General features: G+C 43.4%; 1 protein-coding gene across 1 annotated transcript in view; it reads left to right on the plus strand.

Annotated features, from left to right (window-relative positions):
- Positions 1-21,267, plus strand: part of LOC134396116 (alpha-2-macroglobulin-like) — a 116,370-nt gene that overhangs the window by 12,313 nt on the left and 82,790 nt on the right. Inside the window, exons 6-10 of the mRNA XM_063122478.1 lie at positions 2,795-2,966; positions 4,604-4,688; positions 7,695-7,821; positions 14,527-14,641; positions 18,940-19,049. Of these exons, the coding sequence (XP_062978548.1) occupies positions 2,795-2,966; positions 4,604-4,688; positions 7,695-7,821; positions 14,527-14,641; positions 18,940-19,049 (609 nt within the window). The remainder of the gene's footprint in view (positions 1-2,794; positions 2,967-4,603; positions 4,689-7,694; positions 7,822-14,526; positions 14,642-18,939; positions 19,050-21,267) is intronic.

A 21,267-nucleotide genomic window follows, 5' to 3' on the forward strand; every position in this document is an offset into this window, starting at 1 on the left:
TCAGCTGAAATTTAGGGATCACGGGGGTTGGGGTTAGGGTTGGGGGCATTTGCTGCTGAGGTCCTGGTTTCTCTGCCACAACAGGAAAATAGCGATCTCAGAAAGCCAGGGAATAAAAGTGGGTCGGTGCCTGACAACTAGTGAGGCGACAGCACCCTAAAACCCGGTGTGTCTGTTAGCCCTGCTTGTGAGGCTGTTCGTTCTACAAGGGTGCAATCCTATCCAAGTTTAGACGGATAGAAAGTCCTACAATTTCCAGCATCCCTTCACACTGCCATGTTGACTGAGGCATGCTGGGAGTTGTATGACTTTTTCCCAGTCTAAACATGCATAGGATTATGAACGAAAGTTTCTTAAGTGAGGGGTGGTCAATCTATGGACCTCCAGATGTTCTGGCCTATGGCTCCATCAGCCCTGACTAGCATAGGCATTGCTGTGGGATTATGGGAATTCTAGGCCGAAACATCTGGAGGGCATTCATTTCTTCCCCCTTGCCTTAAATAGTCCATTTGGGGGGACAAAGCTCACCTTTGCTGCAGTCCCCAAATTCCGATCACCAGAACCTCTTCGTTCTGTAGGATTCCATGTAGAATTGTGCAGTTACCTGCAATTCCATGCAAATTGCAGTAATAACCTACGATTCTCTGATACTTTAGTGTCCCAGTGGGAATTTTCCATGGTGTCCCCAGAACCTGATCCTCTTTCCCCAAGCCAGTGACTGCAATGTCATTCACACAGTTTTATCTGGCTGTGGGCTTCCAATGGATCAGACGGTTACCTTGGGTATATCTAGAGCAAATAGACTTTTTATGTGATACATTGGAAGAAAACAAACAAACAGGACAGAGAGATTTAAACATTAACCATGCATCTGCAATCTGAAACTGAACTCTTTTGCAGTAAGTTCCATTTAACTTAATGGGATCTGTGCTAAATGCAACTTGGATATTTGATCTAGTTTTGTTGATGTTTATGCATAATTCACAGAAACCTGTATTTGTGTGTGTGTGTGTGTGTGTGTGTGTGTGTGTGTGTGTGTGTGTGTACACATGCATTGAAATAATATATTCAAATTTATGTAGCTATGTTTATTTTTATCTTTTTTTTTCTGTTTTGTTGAAATTTTACAATAAAAATTAATTCAAACTAAAACAACGCTGCAGGACTTTCTTCAGAGTACGCATGGGACCTGTTCAGATGAAACGCAAAGCCATAGTTAAGCCGCTAACCTTTTGCAGCAAATGGTTAGTGAGCATCTTTAAACCATGGTTTAAATAGCAATTAAAACAATAATACCAGCAAGACAACAAGAACAGCAAGAATGGTATACATCACGGGAATGCCATTGTAAAATAAAATGTTTTTAAGGCCTTCTTAAGAGCCTGCAAGGAAGGTGCAGGGCGGGCCTCTGACGGAAGTTTGTCCCAGAGGTTTGGGGCCACCCCAGAAAAGGCTCTTTCCTGTGAGGACACCCACCTGATTGCTCTCACAGGTGGGCAAACAAGAAGGGCCTGTCTTTCTTTTATTTATTTATTTATTTATTTATTACATTTTTATACCGCCCAATAGCTGAAGCTCTCTGGGCGGTTCACAAAAATTAAAACCATCATAAAACAACCAACAAGTTAAAAACACAAATACAAAATACAATATAAAAAGCACAACCAGGATAAAACCACGCAGCAAAATTGATATAAGGTTAAAATACAGAGTTAAAACAGTGTAATTTAAATTTAAGTTAAAATTAAGTGTTAAAATACTGAGTGAATAAAAAGGTCTTCAGCTGGCGACGAAAGAAGTACAGTGTAGTCGCCAGGCGGACCTCTCAGGGGAGCTCATTCCACAACCTGGGTGCCACAGCGGAGAAAGCCCTCCTCCTTCTGATCTTAAAGTGTGGGCAGGCTGATATGGGTGGAGGCAGTCCTTCAAATAGCCAGGGGCATGTCTACACCTGTGGGTGTAGAGGGGCAGATTGGGGGCGATCCCGGACTTTATCTACTTCCGGGATTGTCGCCCTCTGCCTACATGTGGCACGCAACGTCCCGGGAGAATGTAGGATGTCGCGCCCGCCATTTTGTTTATTATTATTTTTAATCGAAAAAGGCCGCAGGAGCGCTCCTGCACAAAGGTAAGTTTTAAAAAAAATAAAAATTAGACATGCTCCCCCCACCCCACCCCTGATGGGCATGGAGGTCATGAGGAGCTCCATGCCCGGTTCCTGACTCCTTGCTGTTACTTGCAAGGAGCTGGGATGAAAATGGGATGCACAGCCATATGTCCCACGGTCTCGGGATCATCCTGGGACTGTGGGAAAAGTCAGGATAGAAGGGCAGGGTGATATCCCGGGGAATGGGAGGAATCATCTCTCCCTGCTCCCGGGATCCCCTGTGCAACATGTGTGCGCACAGGGATGATCCCGGGGTGATCCCCGGGGTATCACCCTGTCTAGCCATGCCCTGGGTCCCAAACCTAGCTATTTTTATCAGTTTCGAATTGCATGGAAAACCGTGGGGGCACGTTACGCATTCCGCTTTTCTAGCCTTACCTCCCCCACATTATCCCAAACGCCGCAACAGACGTCACTCTGTGTTCCACGGGGTATAAATGCTCCAGAGGGATGTAGCGTCACTGTGATGGGATTGTTTTGATACGACACGAGGTGTAGATCTGGCCCTGGACAATGAGAATTGACTCTAGGGTGTTGTACGACTTAGGTTCAGCAGCAGCAGCAGCGGAAGCGATGCCCCACATTGCTGTGTTTAACATTGTGGTTATGTTCTCTTGTGACTTCCAGGACCCCAAGAAAAACCGCCTGGCCCAGTGGCGAGACATACAGCTCAACGTGGGGCTCATCCAACTCTCCTTTCCTCTTGCTTCTGAGCCTGCCCAAGGCAACTACAAGGTGGTGGTACAGAAAGACTCCAGCGGTCTATCTATTGAACGTCGCTTTGAAGTGAAAGAATACGGTAAGAAGGCTCAGTTCCTCTTGAACCAGGTGATGAGATGGCCATGCTCCATTTCCGCTGATTTGTCCTCTGCACTGCTTTATGGAGCGAAGCATGTTAAAACGGAATATATAGAGAGATAGGGCATGTCTAGACCTAGGGATGGGTGTGGGGAGGATCTCGCGACATGGTGATGGTGAGGTCCTGCCCCTCAGTCTACATGTGGCACACGACGTCCTGGGAGGAAGAGGACGTCGCACACACCATTTTTTTTAAATAAAAAATGAGTGCACGAGTGCTCGATTGCTAAAAGTAGAGTTGTGTGTTGTTGTTTTAATAAAAGACCCTGCTCCCCCCTCACACCCCTGATAGGCACGGAGATCCTGAAGTCCTCAGTGCCCCATGGCCAGTTCCCGGCTCTTTGCGTTTACTCGTGAGGAGCCGGGACGACACCGGGACAACTCCCCACACATCCCGAGACAGTGGGAAAAGTCAGGATTAAAGTTGTCTCAGTTATCCCAGGGAAAGGGAGGGATTCCCCCCTCCCTGCCCCCGGAATCCCCTGTGCGTCATGTGGATGCACAGGGACGATCCCAGGGTGATCCCTGGGATATCGCCCCGTCTGGACATGCCCATAGATATAGATTCAACCATCAAAAAACTTTCCTGTTTAAAAAAAGACCAGAAGCTAAGGTTATCTCATGTTGGTCCAAACGCCACAAAACCAAGAAATTGGAAGCTAAAGCCTGGAAGTTTTATGGAAGAAATCAGGGAGTGGTAAAGACACCCCCCCCTTTGTAGTTCCTTTCTCCACCTATGTTATGTGCAAAAGATACCACTGGATAATCAGCAAAATCTTATGATCTGTTTTGCTCTGGCTCAGCTGTCCCAGTTCAGATTACATATTGGGGGATTGATGGCTGAAATCACGGGTGCTTAACCTGTGGGCCACATGCAGCCCTTGGCTTCTCCCTGTGTGGGGCCCGCAAAGCCAGCAGCACCACACCTGCTTTTTCTCTGGGGCCCTTCTGCCAGCTTTTACCCCATGCCCTGAACCTGCCTCCAGCTTCAGGCCTAAAAAACTTGGTGGAACTTCTGACTTAAATGCTCTCCTACATTAAAAACAACAACTCTCTACAGATTTTCATATCAGGAAACAGGCTCTTAGCCAGCTGTTTATGTAGCTTGGCTCTTAGAAATGGGTCATTCATTTCAGCCTGGCTATGATGATTTTAGAGCCTCGTGTGGCGCAGAGTGGTAAGCGGCAGTTACTGCAGCCGAAACTCTCCCCACGGCCTGAGTTCGATCCCTGCGGAAGGTGGTTCTCAGGCAGCCGGCTCAGGTAGACTCAGCCTTCCATCCTCCAGAGGTCGGTAAAATGAGTACCCAGCTAGCTGGGGGAAAGGTAGCCACGACTGGGGAAGGCAATGGCAAACCACCCCACTACAAAGTCTACCAAGAAAACGTCAGTGAAAGCAGGCGTCCCTCTAGGAGTCAGTAATGACTCAAGTGCTGGCACGAGAGGTTCCTTTCCTTCCTATGATGATTTTAATAAAGTTGCTCTGGTGGGGAATAGTGGTTCTCACATAGAGTGGAAATAACTGTACGGTTGTTGTCCTTCACTCTCGTTTCTCCTGGTATCTCTTTCCTCCCTGTAGTACCGCCTAGCTTTGAGGTTATGGTGAAAGCGCCCAAGCGCCTGACAATTATGGATGATGAACTAGAAGTGTCTTGTTGCGGCCTGTAAGTGAGCTGAGACTGGATTCCTTTTCTTCGTTCTCATACTAGAAACCAGGGAATGGAGAACTTTGGTTCATCTGATAAAAAAAAAGTGTTAACTTAAACAAAACAGGATTAAGGAAACTGATTAGAAAGAATGTGTCAAATTCTGGTGTAACTATGCCTGTTGAAATAAAATCATGTCTCCATACAAAATATATTTAATCATGGGGGGAGGGGGTTGTGCGGAGGAGGGCCAGGATCTCTTCTTGATCCTCCCAGAGTGCAGGACACGGAATAATAGGCTCAAGTTAAAGGAGGCTGGATTCCGGCTGGACATCAGGAAAAACTTCCTGACTGTTAGAACAGTACGACAATGGGATCAATGACCTAGGGAGGTGGTGGGCTCTCCCACACTGGAGGCCTTCAAGAGGCAGTTGGACAACCATCTGTCAGGGATGCTTTAGGGTGGATTCCTGCATTGAGCAGTGGGTTGGACTCGATGGCCTTATAGGCCCTTCCAACTCTGCTATTCTATGATTCTATGAAGCAAAAACTTAAAATTTGAACAGAATGATCAACAAGCATACAACAAACATAAATCCCAAACACGTTTCAACCCACAGGTCTTCCTTCACCAGTGAGAAAATAATTTTATACAGATTTTAAAAAACTTTATGCAAATTTTTTTAAAAGTTTTTTATGCCCCAGATACACAGATTTCCAATAGGACCTGAAAAGCAGAAACAGAAATATTGATTGCCAAATACCTATTAGTACTCATCCCACCTATTAGATTAAATTTGCATAAAGTTTTTTTAAAATCTGTATAAAATTCTTTCCCCACTGACGAAGACCTTGTGGGTCAAAACGCATTTGGGATTTATGTTTGTTGTATGCTTGTTCAAATTTTAAGAGAACATATTTGATTCATGATTAAATAAATTTTCTATGGACACATGATTTTATTTCCACAGGCAGAGCTAGCTAGTCCAGGCAAAATCCTGAGGTGATCCCTGTGCATCTACATGACGCACAAGGGATCCCAGGATCAGGGAGGGATGATCTTTCCCTTGCCCCGGGATCTTGCCCTCCCTTTTAGGCCCAATTTTTCTGCGGTCTCAGGCTGAGCCCAAGACTGAGGAACATGTGGCCGGCCGCCACAGTTTGTCCCAGCTCCTCACGATTCCTTGCAAGGACCCGGGACCTCCACTGGGCCCATCAGGTGAGGTGGGGTGAATGGGGAAAGTAAATATTTTTTTTTAAAAAAACTTACCTTTTGCACACGATAGTTCGTGCGCTACTGCTCCTATAAGCAAATTTTAAAAATGGCCGGCGTGACACCTCTCCGTCTCAGGATGTTGCATGCTGCGTGTAAACACAGGGTGGATGTTGCGATAAATCCATCGGGGTTTTTTCACTCCTCTGTCATGGACTAACAGGTAGGCCTAGCTAAAGCCATAGTTACACCAGAATTTGACATATTGTTTCTAATCAGTTTCCTTAAACCTGGGGGGGGGGATCTGCACGTCGCTCCCAGAGCGCTTCTATGCGGTCCCAGTGCACCCCAAAAACTATAGTCTGACTTCCCTGTAAAAGAAACGACGAAGAGTCGTCCATGCCGCCGCCGCTGCTGCTGCTGCCGACAACAGAGCTCTCCGCCGGCGAGGAGAGCTCAGCAAAAGAAGGCGGGGTGAAAAGCGGAAGAAGCTCTCCACCCCGCCTTCTTTTGCTGAGCTCTCCTCGCCGGCGGAGAGCTCTCCTCGTCGTCGTCGTCTGCGGCGGCATGGACGGCACTTCATTGTTTCTTTTACAGGGAAGTCAGACTATAGTTTTCGGGGTGCACTGGGACCGCATAGAAGCGCTCTGGGAGCGACGTGCAGATCCCCCCTGTTTTGTTTTCAGAAGTGAGTTATTGCAGCCAGTAAGTGAGCTGAGTCTGGATTTCTTTTCTTTATTCACATACTTGGAACCAGGGAATGGAGAACTTTGGTTAATGCCAGCTCAGCTCCCCTCCCCGCTGGCTTTTCCTCTCATGCCATGCCCCCGTTTCCACCAACCTCACTATTCTATCCTGCAGCTGGGCTGTCTTAGCATGTGGCATAAGCAGCCTTTGGTGGTGAGGCACACTTTTACAGTAGCTGCGTTGAGCAGAACACCGTGACTGGCTGCATCCCGCAGCTCAGGGCACCTTCAGGGCAAGGCCACCTCACTCATCACATCATCGTATCCTGAGTCCTATGGCTGTGAGAAGTTCTGGAGGAGGGCATTGGGGAAGGACTAGGGTTTGGGGGCGGAGCACATGCTTTGCACGCAGAAGGCCCAATCTTCGGTCCCAGTATGTCCAGTCAAGTGCTCCTTCACTCCTTCACTCCTTCACAGGGGAATAACGTGAAGGAACATGTGGTGCCAATGCGCCATCTTCAAGGTGGGCCCCCGGATAATAAGCCACCCTGAAAATGTTCCCAGGGTATTAAACAAGAGGCAGGTCCCATCAATCTCCATACCTACCTGTGTTGGAAAATCACAGTACTGAACCAGTGACTAGCAGAAGTAGCAGCGGCTCCCAGCTTAGAACGCAGCAAAGACCAATACGGCAAAGGATTCCTTGTAAGTTAAAAGCAAATCCTTTACTGACAGATATAATAATTTAGTTATGGCAGCGCAAATACAAATACTCACAAACGATCAATCAATACAGCACACATCGAGATGGGGTAAGATGAAAGGAATAATAAACACGCAAAACACAGCTACTTATATAGGCAGACCTGTACAATGATGCAACCCCTTGCAATCACTAATTGATCAATTGCAGGGGGAAAAAACCCCTAGACAATAATTGAATTATACAATAAACGTCCAGCTGAAAAGTTGACCTTTAAGCGATTATGTTCTGCTGACTCCTCACTTCTTCCAGGTCCTCAGGAAATTGTAAAAACAATGGAAAAATAAAAACCAGGATCCAATCCAGGATCCAACAACCTGTAATTCCCATTTCATCGATGCTGTGCTTGTTTCCGGCTGCAGATACACCTATGGGAAGCCTGTCCCTGGGCTGGTCAATATAAGCGTTTGCCGGCCATATAACTACATTTATGGAGCCCGCTGTTTCGGGAAAAAGGCAGGAGCTGTATGTGAAGAGTTCAGTGGAACGGTGAGTCCCGAGACTGAAGTGGAGGCCTTTCAGAGACAAAGACCATTTGGGAACTGCCTTAAATACTACCCAGTCATCCTTTCCTTTCTGTCCGAAGCCCCTTCCTTTGAAGTCCAGTTCGGTTGGAAGCCGGTGAGGGGGCAAGCCTGGGTCGTGACTCTCAAGAGTGTCTCCAAAATTGAATTTGGCCCTCAAAGAGGTTCATAGAATCATAGAATAGCAGAGTTGGAAGGCGTCTCTAAGGCCATCCAGTCCAACCCCTTGCTGAATGCAGGAATCCACCTTAAAGCATCCCTGACAGATGGTTGCCCAGCTGCCTCTTGAAGGCTTCTAGTGTGGGAGAGCCCACAACCTCCCTAGGTCACTGGTTCCATTGTCGTACTGCTCTAACAGTCAGGAAGTTTTTCCTGATGTCCATTCGGAATCTGGCTTCCTGTAACATCATTATTCCTGGCTTGGTGCTTTGGACCAGGATTTGGGAAACCCCTGTTCAAGTCTCAACTCAGCCATGAGGCTCAAGTCACTGTCCAGAGAAGGTGCTTCCAGTTGTTTTGTCCTACAACTCCCATAAGTCCCAGCTAGTATGGTCAATGGCCAGGGATTATGGCAGTTGTCCTCCAAACATCTGGAGGGCACCAGGTTGCCTGTGAGGTTGGAACAGTGGAGTTGGAGAACCATGTAAGGCACCTTCAGCTCCCAGGAGAAAGAGTGAGGTGCAGATTTAACAAATAAGGAGATGTAACTGAGCACTCCTTTTATGCATGGTATTCACTCATTTTGTTGTGGTCCCCCCTACCCCAAATTTATTTATTTATTATTGCATTTATATCCCGCCTTTTTTCCTCCAAGGAACCCAAGGCGGCGTACATAATCCTCCTCCTCTCCACTTTATCCTCACAACAACAACCTTGTGAGGTGGGTTGGGCTGAGAGTCACCCAGTGGGTTTCCATGGCTGTGTGGGGACTCGAACCCAGGATCTCCCAACTCCCAGTCCGACACTTTAGCCACTATACCACACCACAATTAAGGTCTCTTAAAATACCTGCAAAACCGTTACCTCTCTTTACTGTAATGGGACAGACAAAATGAATGTGTGTCCTCACACTGACAATAGTTTAAATTGTATTGTTGGGGTGGGGGTCCTCCTGCCAGTCCCTGCCCCCAGTTCTCTCTGGGGAGGAGGAAGTTACTAATTAACCAGTGTAAGTCTGTGATGTAGATATGCCATGTTATGTATATTATTTTTTATTTATTTCTATAGCACCATCAATGTACATGGTGCTGTACATAGTGAAGGAATAAAACAGCAACACCCTGCCACATGGGCTTACATTCTAATAAAATCATAATAATACAACAAAGGGAAGAGAACAGACCAAATAGGCACAGTGTGAAAGTAAGAACAAAGTGAAGTTTTCAACTGAGCTTTAAAAACAGTAATTTAGGGTGACCCTATGGAAAGGAGGAACAGGGCTCCTGTATCTTTAACAGTTGCATAGAAAAGGGAATTTCGGCAGGTGTCGTTGGTATATATAGAGAACCTGGTGAAATTCCCTCTTCATCACAACAGTTTTAACCTGTTGGTTGTTTTATTTTAGTTTTAATTTTTGTGAACCGCCCAGAGAGCTTCGGCTATTGGGCGGTATAAAAATGTAATTAATTAATTAACTAATAAATAAATAGATTGTAGCTAGAGTGACCAAATACAAAATAGAGCAGGGCTCCTGCAGCTTTAACTGTTGTGACGAAGACATATCAGACGTATTCTAGAATAGATTATATAATGGTTTGAAAAGAGTTTGCAAGTAAGGTTTGTAAAATGGAAATGGGGGTAATAAAGGTAACGGATCATGCTTTGTTAAGTTTAGAATTTACAGTCAAAAAGAATTATAAGGAAGCGTTTAGGTGGAAATTAAACACAAAACTGTTAAAGTATAATAAGGTGGTAGAAAAAATGCAGAGAGAATTGATTGAGGCTTGGGAAATTAATGAGAAGGGAGGAACGTCAAGGGCAGTAGTTTGGGATACCATGAAGGCAGTATCGAGAGGGATATGTATTAGAGAAATGTGTAATTTAAGAAGGCAACAAGCAGCAGAGCAGGAACAATTGGAGGAAGAGATTAAGAAAATGGAGAAAGATTATTGGCAATATAAAAATAAATATAAATTAATAGAAATACAGGCAAAGAAAAAACAATTAGAAAATTTAAATTTAGAGGAGGTTCAAAAGAATTTAATATATATGAAAAGGGAGTATTTTGAAAACAGTAACAGGAATTCTAAAGTGCTTGCCAGGCTCACACAAAAAGAAAAAGCCAGGAACGGGATAGGGATTTTGAAGGATAAACAAGGGAAGTATTGTCATACAATGAAAGAGAAAGTAAAGATTTTTCAGGAGTTTTATCAGGAATTGTATAAGGGAAAGGATACTCAAAAACAAAAGTTGGAAGCTTATATAGAAAAATATATAAAGAAGAGAATAAAAATAGAGCATAAAGAGTTAATGGAGAAGGTAATAACTCAAGGAGAAGTAGAAGAAGTAATTGAGAATTTGAAGCCGGGTAAATCACCGGGGGTAGATGGTTTAGGACCAGAATATTATAAGGTTTTTTAAGGAATTTTAATACCAAAATTAATAAATTTGTATAATTCCATATTGGAAGGGGATAGAACTCCAGAATCATGGGAACATTCATTAATAATTTTAATACCAAAACCAGATAAAGATTTGACTGTCCCTGATTCATATAGACCTATTTCATTAATAAACCAGGATGCTAAGCTTTTTTCAACTATTTTAGCAAGGCGGTTGAATAAATTTATAGAGGAATATATAGGGGAGGACCAATGTGGATTTGTGGCAGGTAGACAGATGCCTAATTTAGTGGGAAGAGTATTAAATGCAATACAGGTGATAAATAAGTCTAGGGTTAAAGCGGGAATTCTGGCATTGGATATTTTTAAGGCTTTTGATTGTGTGAGCTGGCAAGCTTTAAAGATGGTTTCAAATAAAATGGGATTTGGAAATAAATTTAAAGCGATAATAGAACAGTTATACTCTCAAAATACAGCCGTAGTGGTAGTAAATGATGGTGTGACAGATAAGATACGACTAGCCAGAGGGACAAGGCAAGGCTGTCCGCTCTCACCAGTCCTATTTGTAATGGTAATGGAATTATTGGCGAATGCAATACGAGAAGATGAGGAGATTGAAGGGATAGGTAGTATGAAAGAAATTAAATTGAATATGTTTGCAGACGACACGTTGTTGACGATAAAGAATCCAATAGAGAAGATGGGGAGAATTAAACAACTATTGAGAGAATTTGAGGATATTACGGGGTTAAAAATAAATTGGTCTAAATCAGAATTGATGTTGTTCAATTATACTAAAAAGGAAGAGAAGGATTGGGAAGGAAGGGGAAGAGAGATCAGAGTTAAGAATCAGATTAGATATTTGGGAATAAAAATTACGCAGAAGTTAGAGAGTTTAGAGAAAGAAAATTTAAATGTGCTAAAAAAAGAGATTTTAGCAAAATTGGAAAAGTATAAAAGGTTAAATTTATCTTGGTTTGGAAGAATAGCATTAATAAAAATGAAGATTTTAGCAAAGATTAATTTTGTGTTTAGGATGTTACCAATAAAAATCTCAGAATTAGAGTTAAAAAGTTGGCAAAGGATTATAAATAATTATTGTAATGGTGATAAGAAAGCGAGGGTAAACAAAAGTAAATGGTATTTGAGCCAAAAAAAGGGAGGATTGGGTCTCCCGAATCTTAAATTATATTATGTAGCTAATAGATTAAGATATATAGTGGAGGCAATTATAGGATTAGGGGAATTAGATTGGATGGAAGAAGAAAATATGAGTAATATAGAGACTAAATTAGAAAATGTCTTCTTTATGGAAGGGGAAAAAAAATGGGTGGAAAGTATAAATAATCCGCTTTTGAGGTCTCACTGGGAAATTTGGAGTAAATATAAAGGGGTGCTGCTGCCAAGCAGCTCTCCTTTGTCACCGGTAATATTGTTGAAGAATTTCCCGGAGGAACTAAAGAGTAGATTAAGTAAAGTTTTAATAGAAAAAAATAAAATGAAATTAAGGGATTGGTTAAGGGGAATGAGTACAAGAGAGGATATGGAAGAGGTTCTGAAGGATAAAAAGTTAACTTGGTTAAATTATAGGCAATTAGAACAATGGACTAAAAAGTGGGTTAGAGATAATGGAGAGTGTAGAGAATTAACAAAGTTTGAAGAATTAATAGTTAAAAAAGATAAGGAAAGGGAGAAAAGAACAGTGTTAAAAGGGTTGATGAGTGAAATATATAGAATATTGGTGGAGGAAGGGACGGTGGATAATTCGGGTAAAATGGTTTGGGAGAGATTTGAAGGTACAAATAGGACAACAGGGTTGGGAGGGATTATGGAAACAAAGAGCGTTGAGAAATATGTCAGTAAGAATAAAAGAGAATTATTATAAAATTGTATGGAGGTGGTACCTAACTCCTGTTAGATTGAATAAGATAAACAATCAGCAATCAGAAAATTGTTGGAGAGGTTGTGGAGTTAAAGGAACGTATTTGCATATGTGGTGGGAATGTAATTATGTTCAGAAATTGTGGAAGATGGTGTTTTTGGAGATTGAAGAAATTGTGGAAATGAAGATAGAAAGAACACCAAAAGTTGCATTGCTATCACTATTTGAAGAAGATTTTAAATGTAAAAAGGAAATTAAGGAACTGATAACGAATTTGTTGATTGCAGCAAGATTAATTGTAGCTAGGAACTGGAAGATTCAAGGGGAATATTCTATTGAAGAATGGTATAAAGAAGTATGGGATATAGCTATTAATGATAAATTAACAAGTAATATTAAATGGAGAAGAGGTATAGCTAAATCAAATGATTTTGAAGGAATTTGGAAACAGTTCCTAGTGTTTGTGTTTTCTAAGGGAAGTGGGAAACCACCAGCAGAAGAAAGTATGAGATTCTGGAATCAGGAATGAGATCCCGGGTGGGGGGGTGCACTTGTAGGTTTTATTTGATTATGTTATTAATATAAGATATTTTGTATTCAAAATTGAACATTATGTAGTATGTTGTTGTTGCTGTTTTTTTATGTGAATGTAATGTGTATGTTTAAGTATTGTAGAAAATAAAAAATTATTTTAAAATTTTTTTTTTAAAAAAAGAAAAATTATTAGTTAAATTTTTTTTTAAAAAAAAAGTAAAAAAAAAAAAAAGAAGAAGAGGGAACTTCACCAGGTTCTCCATATATACAAATGACACCTGCTGAAATTCCCTTTTCAATACAACTGTTAAACATACAGGACCGCTGTCCTCCTTTCCATATGGTCACCCTAGGTTTAAATGGAGTATCTCTTGTCAAATTCTGTTGGGCTTGCTTCCCAGTAGACATGCATAGATTTGGGCTGCACAGAAGCCATCTAGAGTTGTCAGGAAACTGCTGCTTAGCCCAAGCATATACTCTAATACTCATTGAGAGATGCAGTCATTCATACTCTGAGAATTTTGCTAAGCCTTTAAAAAATATTCTAGGCAACTATTGCCCAACAATGGTGCAAATATTGCCATATTCTATGGGAATATCAATCCGTGTATACCAGTGAGAACCACTGGTCCTTATGTTACTGAGGTGATCATATGACTTCATATTTATGACTCCAGTACTAAGGGCATTTACTAGGGAGTAAGGCCCACTGAACAGAGTGGGATTTACTCCCAGGTAAACATGCATAGTCTTACATTGCATGGTGGATTTTCTGAATTTCTTAAATCAGAGGAATAAACATAGAATAAGGGTTCCAGCAGTGGGTGGGACAGACACATTCTGAGCAGGTGTTTTCTAAGTTCTGCTCCACCATTTTGTTGTTTTCCAGCCCATGGTTTCCAAGCAACAGTCCCCGTGCTCCCTTCACAGAGGAAAACAAACAGAAGGGCCCATATGCTATTGTGGTTCTGGTGTGAACAAACACTGGCAAATATGTGAACATGAAGTAATGCTATTAACTCTATCAGACAAACCTGAGGCTGTAGGAAAAATAATAATAACCAGATCAAATTAATTAATTAATAAACAGCTAAAGGTGCAGGAGCTATACTAGAGTGACCAGATTTTAAAGAGGGCAGGGCTTCTGCAGCTTTAACTGGTGTGATGAAGAGAGAATTTCACCAGGTTCTCTATATCATAGAATCATAGAATAGCAGAGTTGGAAGGGGCCTTGAAGGCCATCGAGTCCAACTCCCTGCTCAATGCAGGAACCCACTCTAAAACATCCCTGACAGATGGTTGTCCAGCTGCCTCTTGAATAATTCTAGTGTGGGAGAGCCCACAACCTCCCTAGGTCACTTGTTCCATTGTCATACTGCTCTATGAACAAATGACACCTGCTGAAATTCCCTTTTCAATACAACTGTTAAAGATACTGGAGCCCTGTCCTCCTTTTCATATGGTCGCCCTAAGTAATTGAAGTAGTGATCCAGACATCTTGGCCCCAGTGGTTGAGAGATACAGAGCAGGAAGATATTTCTGACTGGATCAACGCCCAATAGAGAAAGAGTTCCCAGAGTTCCTTGTGAAGAGGGAATATCTGTTAAGCCAGGTCTTTTTAAAGGAAGTTGTGAACTGTTAAACTACTTGCAGTGCCATTCTTGCTATTGCACTTGGGTTTCTCCCCATGCAGGCGGACGCACACGGCTGCTTCTCTCGTTTGGTGAAAACGAAGGTGTTTCCGCTGCAGCGAAGCGAATACCAGATGAACCTCAATGTGGAATGCAAGATTACAGAGGAAGGCACAGGTATGCTCCAGGAAATAATAATAATAATAATAATAATAATAATAATAATAATAATAATAATTCTTACCTGCCTCTCCATCCCGATCGAGGTCGAAAACAACAATTAAGTACAAAATACATAAAATATTGATTAAAAACATAGTATACATGGTTAAAACTTCCTAAAAAACATACTAAAAACATCCTAAAATTCCACTGGATAGGCCTGCCAGAAGATATCAGTCTTTATACCTTTCTTAAATGCTAAAAGATTGTTGAGTTGACAGAAGGAAGGGCCCTGTCATATCATAGAATCACATCATAGAATAGCAGAGTTGGAAGGAGCCTACAAGGCCATTGAGTCCAACCCCCTGCTCAATGCAGGAATCCACCCTAAAGCATCCCTGACAGGTGGTTGTCCAGCTGCCTCTTGAATGCCTCTAGTGTGGGAGAGCCCACAACCTCATTATTATTATTATTATTATTATTATTATTATTATTATTATTATTGCACCATCAGTGTACATGGTGCTATACAGAGTAAAACAATAAAATAGCAAAACCCTGCCGCATAGGCTTACATTCTAATAGCATCATAATAAAACATTAAGAAGGGGGAAGAGAATGCACCCAACAGGCACAGGGTAGAGTAAAACTAACAGTATAAAAGGCAGATCAAAATAAAGTTTTAAAAGCTTTAGAAAAAAGAAACGTTTTTAGCTGAGCTTTAAAAACTGTGATTGAACTTGTAGTTCGCAAATGTTCTGGAAGAGCGTTCCAGGCATAAGGGGCAGCAGAGGAGAATGGACAAAGCTGAGCAAGGGAAGTAGAGACCCTTGGGCAGGTAAGTACAGTGAGTAATACTGCTGTTTAGCCAAGGAAATAGCAGAAGAGAAAGAGGAGAGAACAAATTTGTAATGGACAAAGTCCGCCCAGTCCCTGGTCCTACGCCAAAGGCGTTCAGCTGCCCGGGAACAAGAGCGAAGGTAGCGGAGGGAAGAGGTGAGCCACGATTGGGGTCGAGAAGGACGAACTATCCGAGTCATAGATGGAGCAAGATTATCAAGAGTTGAAGATAAGGAGGAATTAAAGAAGGAGACAGCTGAGTCCAAGGAGACAGCTGAAAAGACAGAAGGAAGAGAGGAGGCTAGAGACTGAGAAAAAGCCTCATAATTGATAGATTGCAAATCACGACACGAGCGAGAAACAGGATGTGAAGGCGGAGGATTATGAGTAATCATGAAAGAAACTAGATGATGATCTGACAAAGGAAAGTCAGCAGCAGAAAAGTCCAAAGCAGAGCAATTCCGAGTGAGAACAAGATCCAAACAGTGTCCAAGGGAATGTGTGGGTGCATCAGACCAAAGCTTAAGATCATAAGAGGAAGGTAATGAGTGAAATCGTAGAGCTGCAGCGTCTTGGGGGTCATCCACATGAATATTGAAATCACGCAAGATAAGGGTAGGGCAGTTATCAGAGAGGAAAAAGGACATCCATGACTCAAAATCAGTGATAAATTTTGAGGACGAGCCTGGGGGGCGGTACAGAACTGCAATCCACAGTCGCAATGGAGCGAAAAGCCTCACCACATGTACCTCAAAGGAGGAAAAACAATGTGATGGTGGAATGGAAAGAGGCTGGAACTGGCACAAACTAGATAATAAAAGACCCACACCACCACCCCGACCCTCTGGGCGACTAGTGTGACAGAAAGAGAGTCCTCCAAGAGAGAGGGCAGCAGAGATGGCAGTATCATGGGCAGGAAGCCAGGTTTCAGTAAGAGCAAGGAGGTGGAGAGACCTAGAGATAAACAAGTCCTGAATGACAGGGCCCTTAGAAGCAACAGATCGACAGTTCCATAAGGAACCTCCCTAGCGAACTGGTTCCATTGCCGTACTGCTCTAAAAGTCAGTAAGTTTTTCCTGATGTCCAGCTGGAATCTGGCTTCCTTTAACTTGAGCCCGTTATTCCGTGTCCTGCACTCTGGGAGGATCGCGAAGAGATCCTGGCCCTCCTCTGTGTGACTCTTGGGTGACTATTGTCCTGGATCTCCCACCAATCAGCTTCACGGGATGACCCCTTTTGGGTTCTAGTATTTTGAGAGAGGGAGAAAAATGTCTCCCTGTCCACATTCTCAGCACCATGCATCATTTTCGACACGTCTATCCTGTCTCCCCTTTGCCTCCTTTTCTCCAAGCTAAACAATCCCAGTTGATGTCACCTTCCCTCGTAGGGGAGATGCTGCAGACCCTTAATAGCCTTGCTTGATAGGCAGAGGGCCAGTGAGCGAGTAGGCCATGGTGTCTATTGCTCCTCTTTCTCCGTTGCTTAGACCAGAGCGAGAAGCAGCGGAAGGAGCAGGATGCAATGGGGAACAGGAAAGGCAACTCCCAGGAGGCCCTTCTCAGTGCTAGAGTGTTGGCCCCTCGCAGGTGCCCAAATAGGCTTGCTTTCAGCACCGGCCCAGGCTGTGTCTTAGAGCTGCAACCAGTCTGAGGCCATAGCTAGACAGGGCTTTATCCCATCCCTGTGCATCCACATGACACACCCACCCTCGAACCCACCCTTGCCCCGGGATATTGCCCTACCCTTTCAGCCCGCTTTTTCCGCAGTCTTGGGATGATCCGGGTGTTGTGGTTTGTTCTGGCTGCTTGCGGTTACTCATGAGGAGCAGGGAACCCTGATGGGCACAGTGAGCAGCTCTGCGCCCATCAGGGGTGAGGTGGAGGGAGAGGTTGTTTCTTTTTTTAAAAAAAAAACCCTACCTTTTAGCGCACAAGTTTTCTTGCTTCTGTTTTCTTTAAAAAAACCAAAATGGCGGGCGCGACGTCCTCTCCCTCCGAGGTCATTGCACGCCGCGTGGAAACAGAGGGGGAGATCTCGCGGTACCAATATCGCGAGATCCTCACCCCTCCATCGTGCTAGACCCGGAGGTCTAGCTGAGGCCAGAGTAGATACTGCTGGATTAGATTGATATATCAGGGATGGGGAACCTCCGGCCCGTGGGCTTCATTGGAGCCGTGGAGATTTCCCCTTGGCTCCCTCTGCAAGTTCTGCCCCTCCCCATGTCTCTGCCCCCTGGATGCTGGCGGAGGTTTAGAGAAGAGATATAGGGTGACCCTATGAAAAGGAGGACAGGGCTCCTGCATCTTTAATAGTTCTACTGAAAAGGGAATTTCTGCAGGTGTCATTTATATATATGGGGAACCTGGTGAAAATTCCTTTTCATCACCACAGTTAAAGCTGCAGGTGCCCTGCCCTCTAGTAAAGCTCCTGCACCTTTAACTGTGTTGATGAAGAGGGAATTTCACCAGGTTCCCCATATATACAAATGACACCTGCTGAAATTCCCTTTTCTGTGCAGTTGTTAAAGATACAGGAGCCCAGTCCTCCTTTTCATAGGGTCACCCTGGGAGATAACAACTGTATTTCTTTGCACTCTGTTCCCCTTCTGGTAGACAAATGCTCCTACCTGCCAGGAGGGCCACTTCCTGCATTCCTATGAATTGCAGCCCAGGCTTGAAGGATGTCGCAGCTGGCCTGCTGGGGGATTTGGGACTGGAAAGCCTGGAAGGAATGAGATCTTGGAGCATCTACCCCCGTGAGGGAAGATTACAAGAACTGCGATTGTTTAGCTTGGGGGGGGGGAGGAAATGAGGCTAATGGGAGACAGGATAGAGTTGTACAAAACGATGCATAGCGTGGAGAAGCTGGATTGGGAGACATCTTTCTCCCGCTCTCAAAATACTAGAACCTGGGATCTTCTCATGAAGCTGATTGGTTGGAGATTCAGGACAGATAAAAGGAAGGACTTCTTCACACAGTGGAAGATGTAGTGATGGCCACCAATTTGGATGGCTTAAAAAGGGGGTTGGATAAATTCCTGGAGGTAAAAGGTTATGAATGGCTAGTAAGTCCTGATAGTTATGTCCTACCTGTGGTATCAGAGACAGAAAGCCAATATACACCAGTTGTTGGGGAACATGGGTGGGAGGTGCTATTGCACCCGTGTCCTGCTTGTGGGTTTCCAGTCGACTGCTGGTTGGCCCTGTGTGAACAGAGTGCTGGACTGGATGAACCCATGGTCTGATCCAGCATGACTCTTAGAATCACAGAATTGTGTTTCCTGACCTCTGATCATCCTGGTTGCCCTTCTCTGAACACGCTCCAGCTTGTTTGCGATCTTCTTGAAGTGTGGAGCCCAGAACTGGGTGCAATACTCAAGATGAGGCTTAACCAGGACTGAATAGAGAGGAACCAGCACCTTCTTAAGTACTTACTCTCTTTACATTGAATGGACCTCTGTTTCTTTTGGGCAGGGTTTGTACTTAAAGACATCGCTTCCACTGACGTTACTTCGACTCTCAGTATCATCACCTTTCAAAGGATGCAGCGCTACTATAGGCGAGGGCTCCCCATCACGGGGCAGGTAAGTCTGGCTGATCGATCCCCATCATGCACGATGCTTCAGCTGAGCATGTATTTTAATGCTCTGTGTGCACCTGGAAGAGGAGTGCTCGAGGGTGATAGTCCTTCAAGCCCCCTGGGTCAAGCCCAGTCTGGGCTCTGGAATGTCATTTCCTCAGATCATAATCTCCACCACCACCGCTATTGTCCATAGAACACCCCCCTCTCCCCTGCCTCTCATGCAGCGTCTCTCAGACCTTATAGTTATAGACCAAAAAAGAAAAACAAAAAAACCACTTACCTCATTGACATAGCAATACCTAATGCCAAAAATGTGGAATTTTTGTAACTGCCCAAAGAGCTTTGGCTATTGGGCGGTATAAAAATGCAATAAATAAATAAAAAATTAATGTTGTAGAAAAGTTTACAAACAACAACAACAATATGAAAGGCGGGAGGAGTGTGGAAGCCATCATGGCCTCTGCGCTCGGCCTGCGCTGCGTTTTGGCTAGACTGGCTTTTTCGCTTGTCTAACTGGGGTGCATCTTAGTGGGAGGGAAAGAGGCCAGGGCAGCCAGGGGCTTGTTCAAAAGTCAGACTCTCCAGTCTCCTCTGGTTCCTGAACCCAGAACTTCTCCCTTTCCCTCATCTCAGTCTCCAGTATCGGCTTTCCTCAGACCATCAATTCCACCACCACCTCAACTGTCCATACAACACCATCTGCCCTGAAGGCCCCATCTTGTATGGAGGGTTGGACAACCTCACATTTCCTGGCCAAATCTGGACCTCCTGGGGTCTCAGTCCAACCATCCACTTTCCTCCAGATGTCCACACACCCTCTCCTCTGACCATGGATCATTTCCTTGAAATGAAAGGGAATGTCAACTCTAGAGACCCCTAGACACACAGGCTTTCTGAAGGCCCCAAGTATTTCACATAGTAGGGGAAAGGTTGCAAGAGGTCTTTGCTGCCTTGTCCATCATACCAGAGGACCAACAGTTCACAATCCTTTGGGGATGATGCTGGTTCTGCCTATCTAGTGGAATTTTAGGATGTTTTTAGGAAAAGAAGGTATTGATGTGGAATTTTAGGATGTTTTCCGGAAAAGAAGGTATTGATGTGGAAGTTTAGGATGTTTTCAGGAAAAGAAGGTATTGATGTGGAAGTTTAGGATGTTTTTAGGAAAAGAAGGTATTGACGTGGAATTTTAGGATGTTTTGAGGAAAAGAAGGTATTGACGTGGAAGTTTAGGATGTTTTGAGGAAAAGAAGGTTTTGACGTGGAAGTTTAGGATGTTTTCAGGAAAAGAAGGTATTGACGTGGAAGTTTAGGATGTTTTCAGGAAAAGAAGGGATTGACGTGGAAGTTTAGGATGTTTTCAGGAAAAGAAGATATTGATGTGGAATTTCAGGATGTTTTCAGGAAAAGAAGGTATTGATGTGGAATTTCAGGATGTTTTCAGGAAAAGAAGGTATTGATGTGGAATTTCAGGATGTTTTAGGAAAAGAAGGTATTGATGTGGAATTTTAGGATGTTTTAGGAAAAGAAGGTATTGATGTGGAATTTTAAGATGTTTTCAGGAAAAGAAGGTATTGACGTGGAAGTTTAGGATGTTTTCAGGAAAAGAAGGGATTGACGTGGAAGTTTAGGATGTTTTCAGGAAAAGAAGCGATTGATGTGGAAGTTTAGGATGTTTTCAGGAAAAAAAGATATTGATGTGGAATTTCAAGATGTTTTCAGGAAAAGAAGGTATTGATGTGGAATTTTAGGATGTTTTCAGAAAAAGAAGGTATTGATGTGGAATTTTAGGATGTTTTCAGGAAAAGAAGGTAGTGACGTGGAATTTTAGGATGTTTTCAGGAAAAGAAGGTAGTGACGTGGAATTTTAGGATGTTTTTAGGAAAAGAAGGTATTGATGTGGAAGTTTAGGACGTTTTCAGGAAAAGAAGATATTGATGTGGAATTTCAGGATGTTTTCAGGAAAAGAAGATATTGATGTGGAATTTCAGGATGTTTTCAGGAAAAGAAGGTATTGATGTGGAATTTCAGGATGTTTTCAGGAAAAGAAGGTATTGATGTGGAATTTCAGGATGTTTTCAGGAAAAGAAGGTATTGATGTGGAATTTCAGGATGTTTTCAGGTAAAGAAGGTATTGACGTGGAATTTTAAGATGTTTTCAGGAAAAGAAGGTATTGACGTGGAAGTTTAGGATGTTTTCAGGAAAAGAAGGGATTGACGTG

This window comes from Elgaria multicarinata, chromosome 3 (assembly GCF_023053635.1).
Source record: "Elgaria multicarinata webbii isolate HBS135686 ecotype San Diego chromosome 3, rElgMul1.1.pri, whole genome shotgun sequence".
Classification (NCBI taxonomy): domain Eukaryota; kingdom Metazoa; phylum Chordata; class Lepidosauria; order Squamata; family Anguidae; genus Elgaria; species Elgaria multicarinata.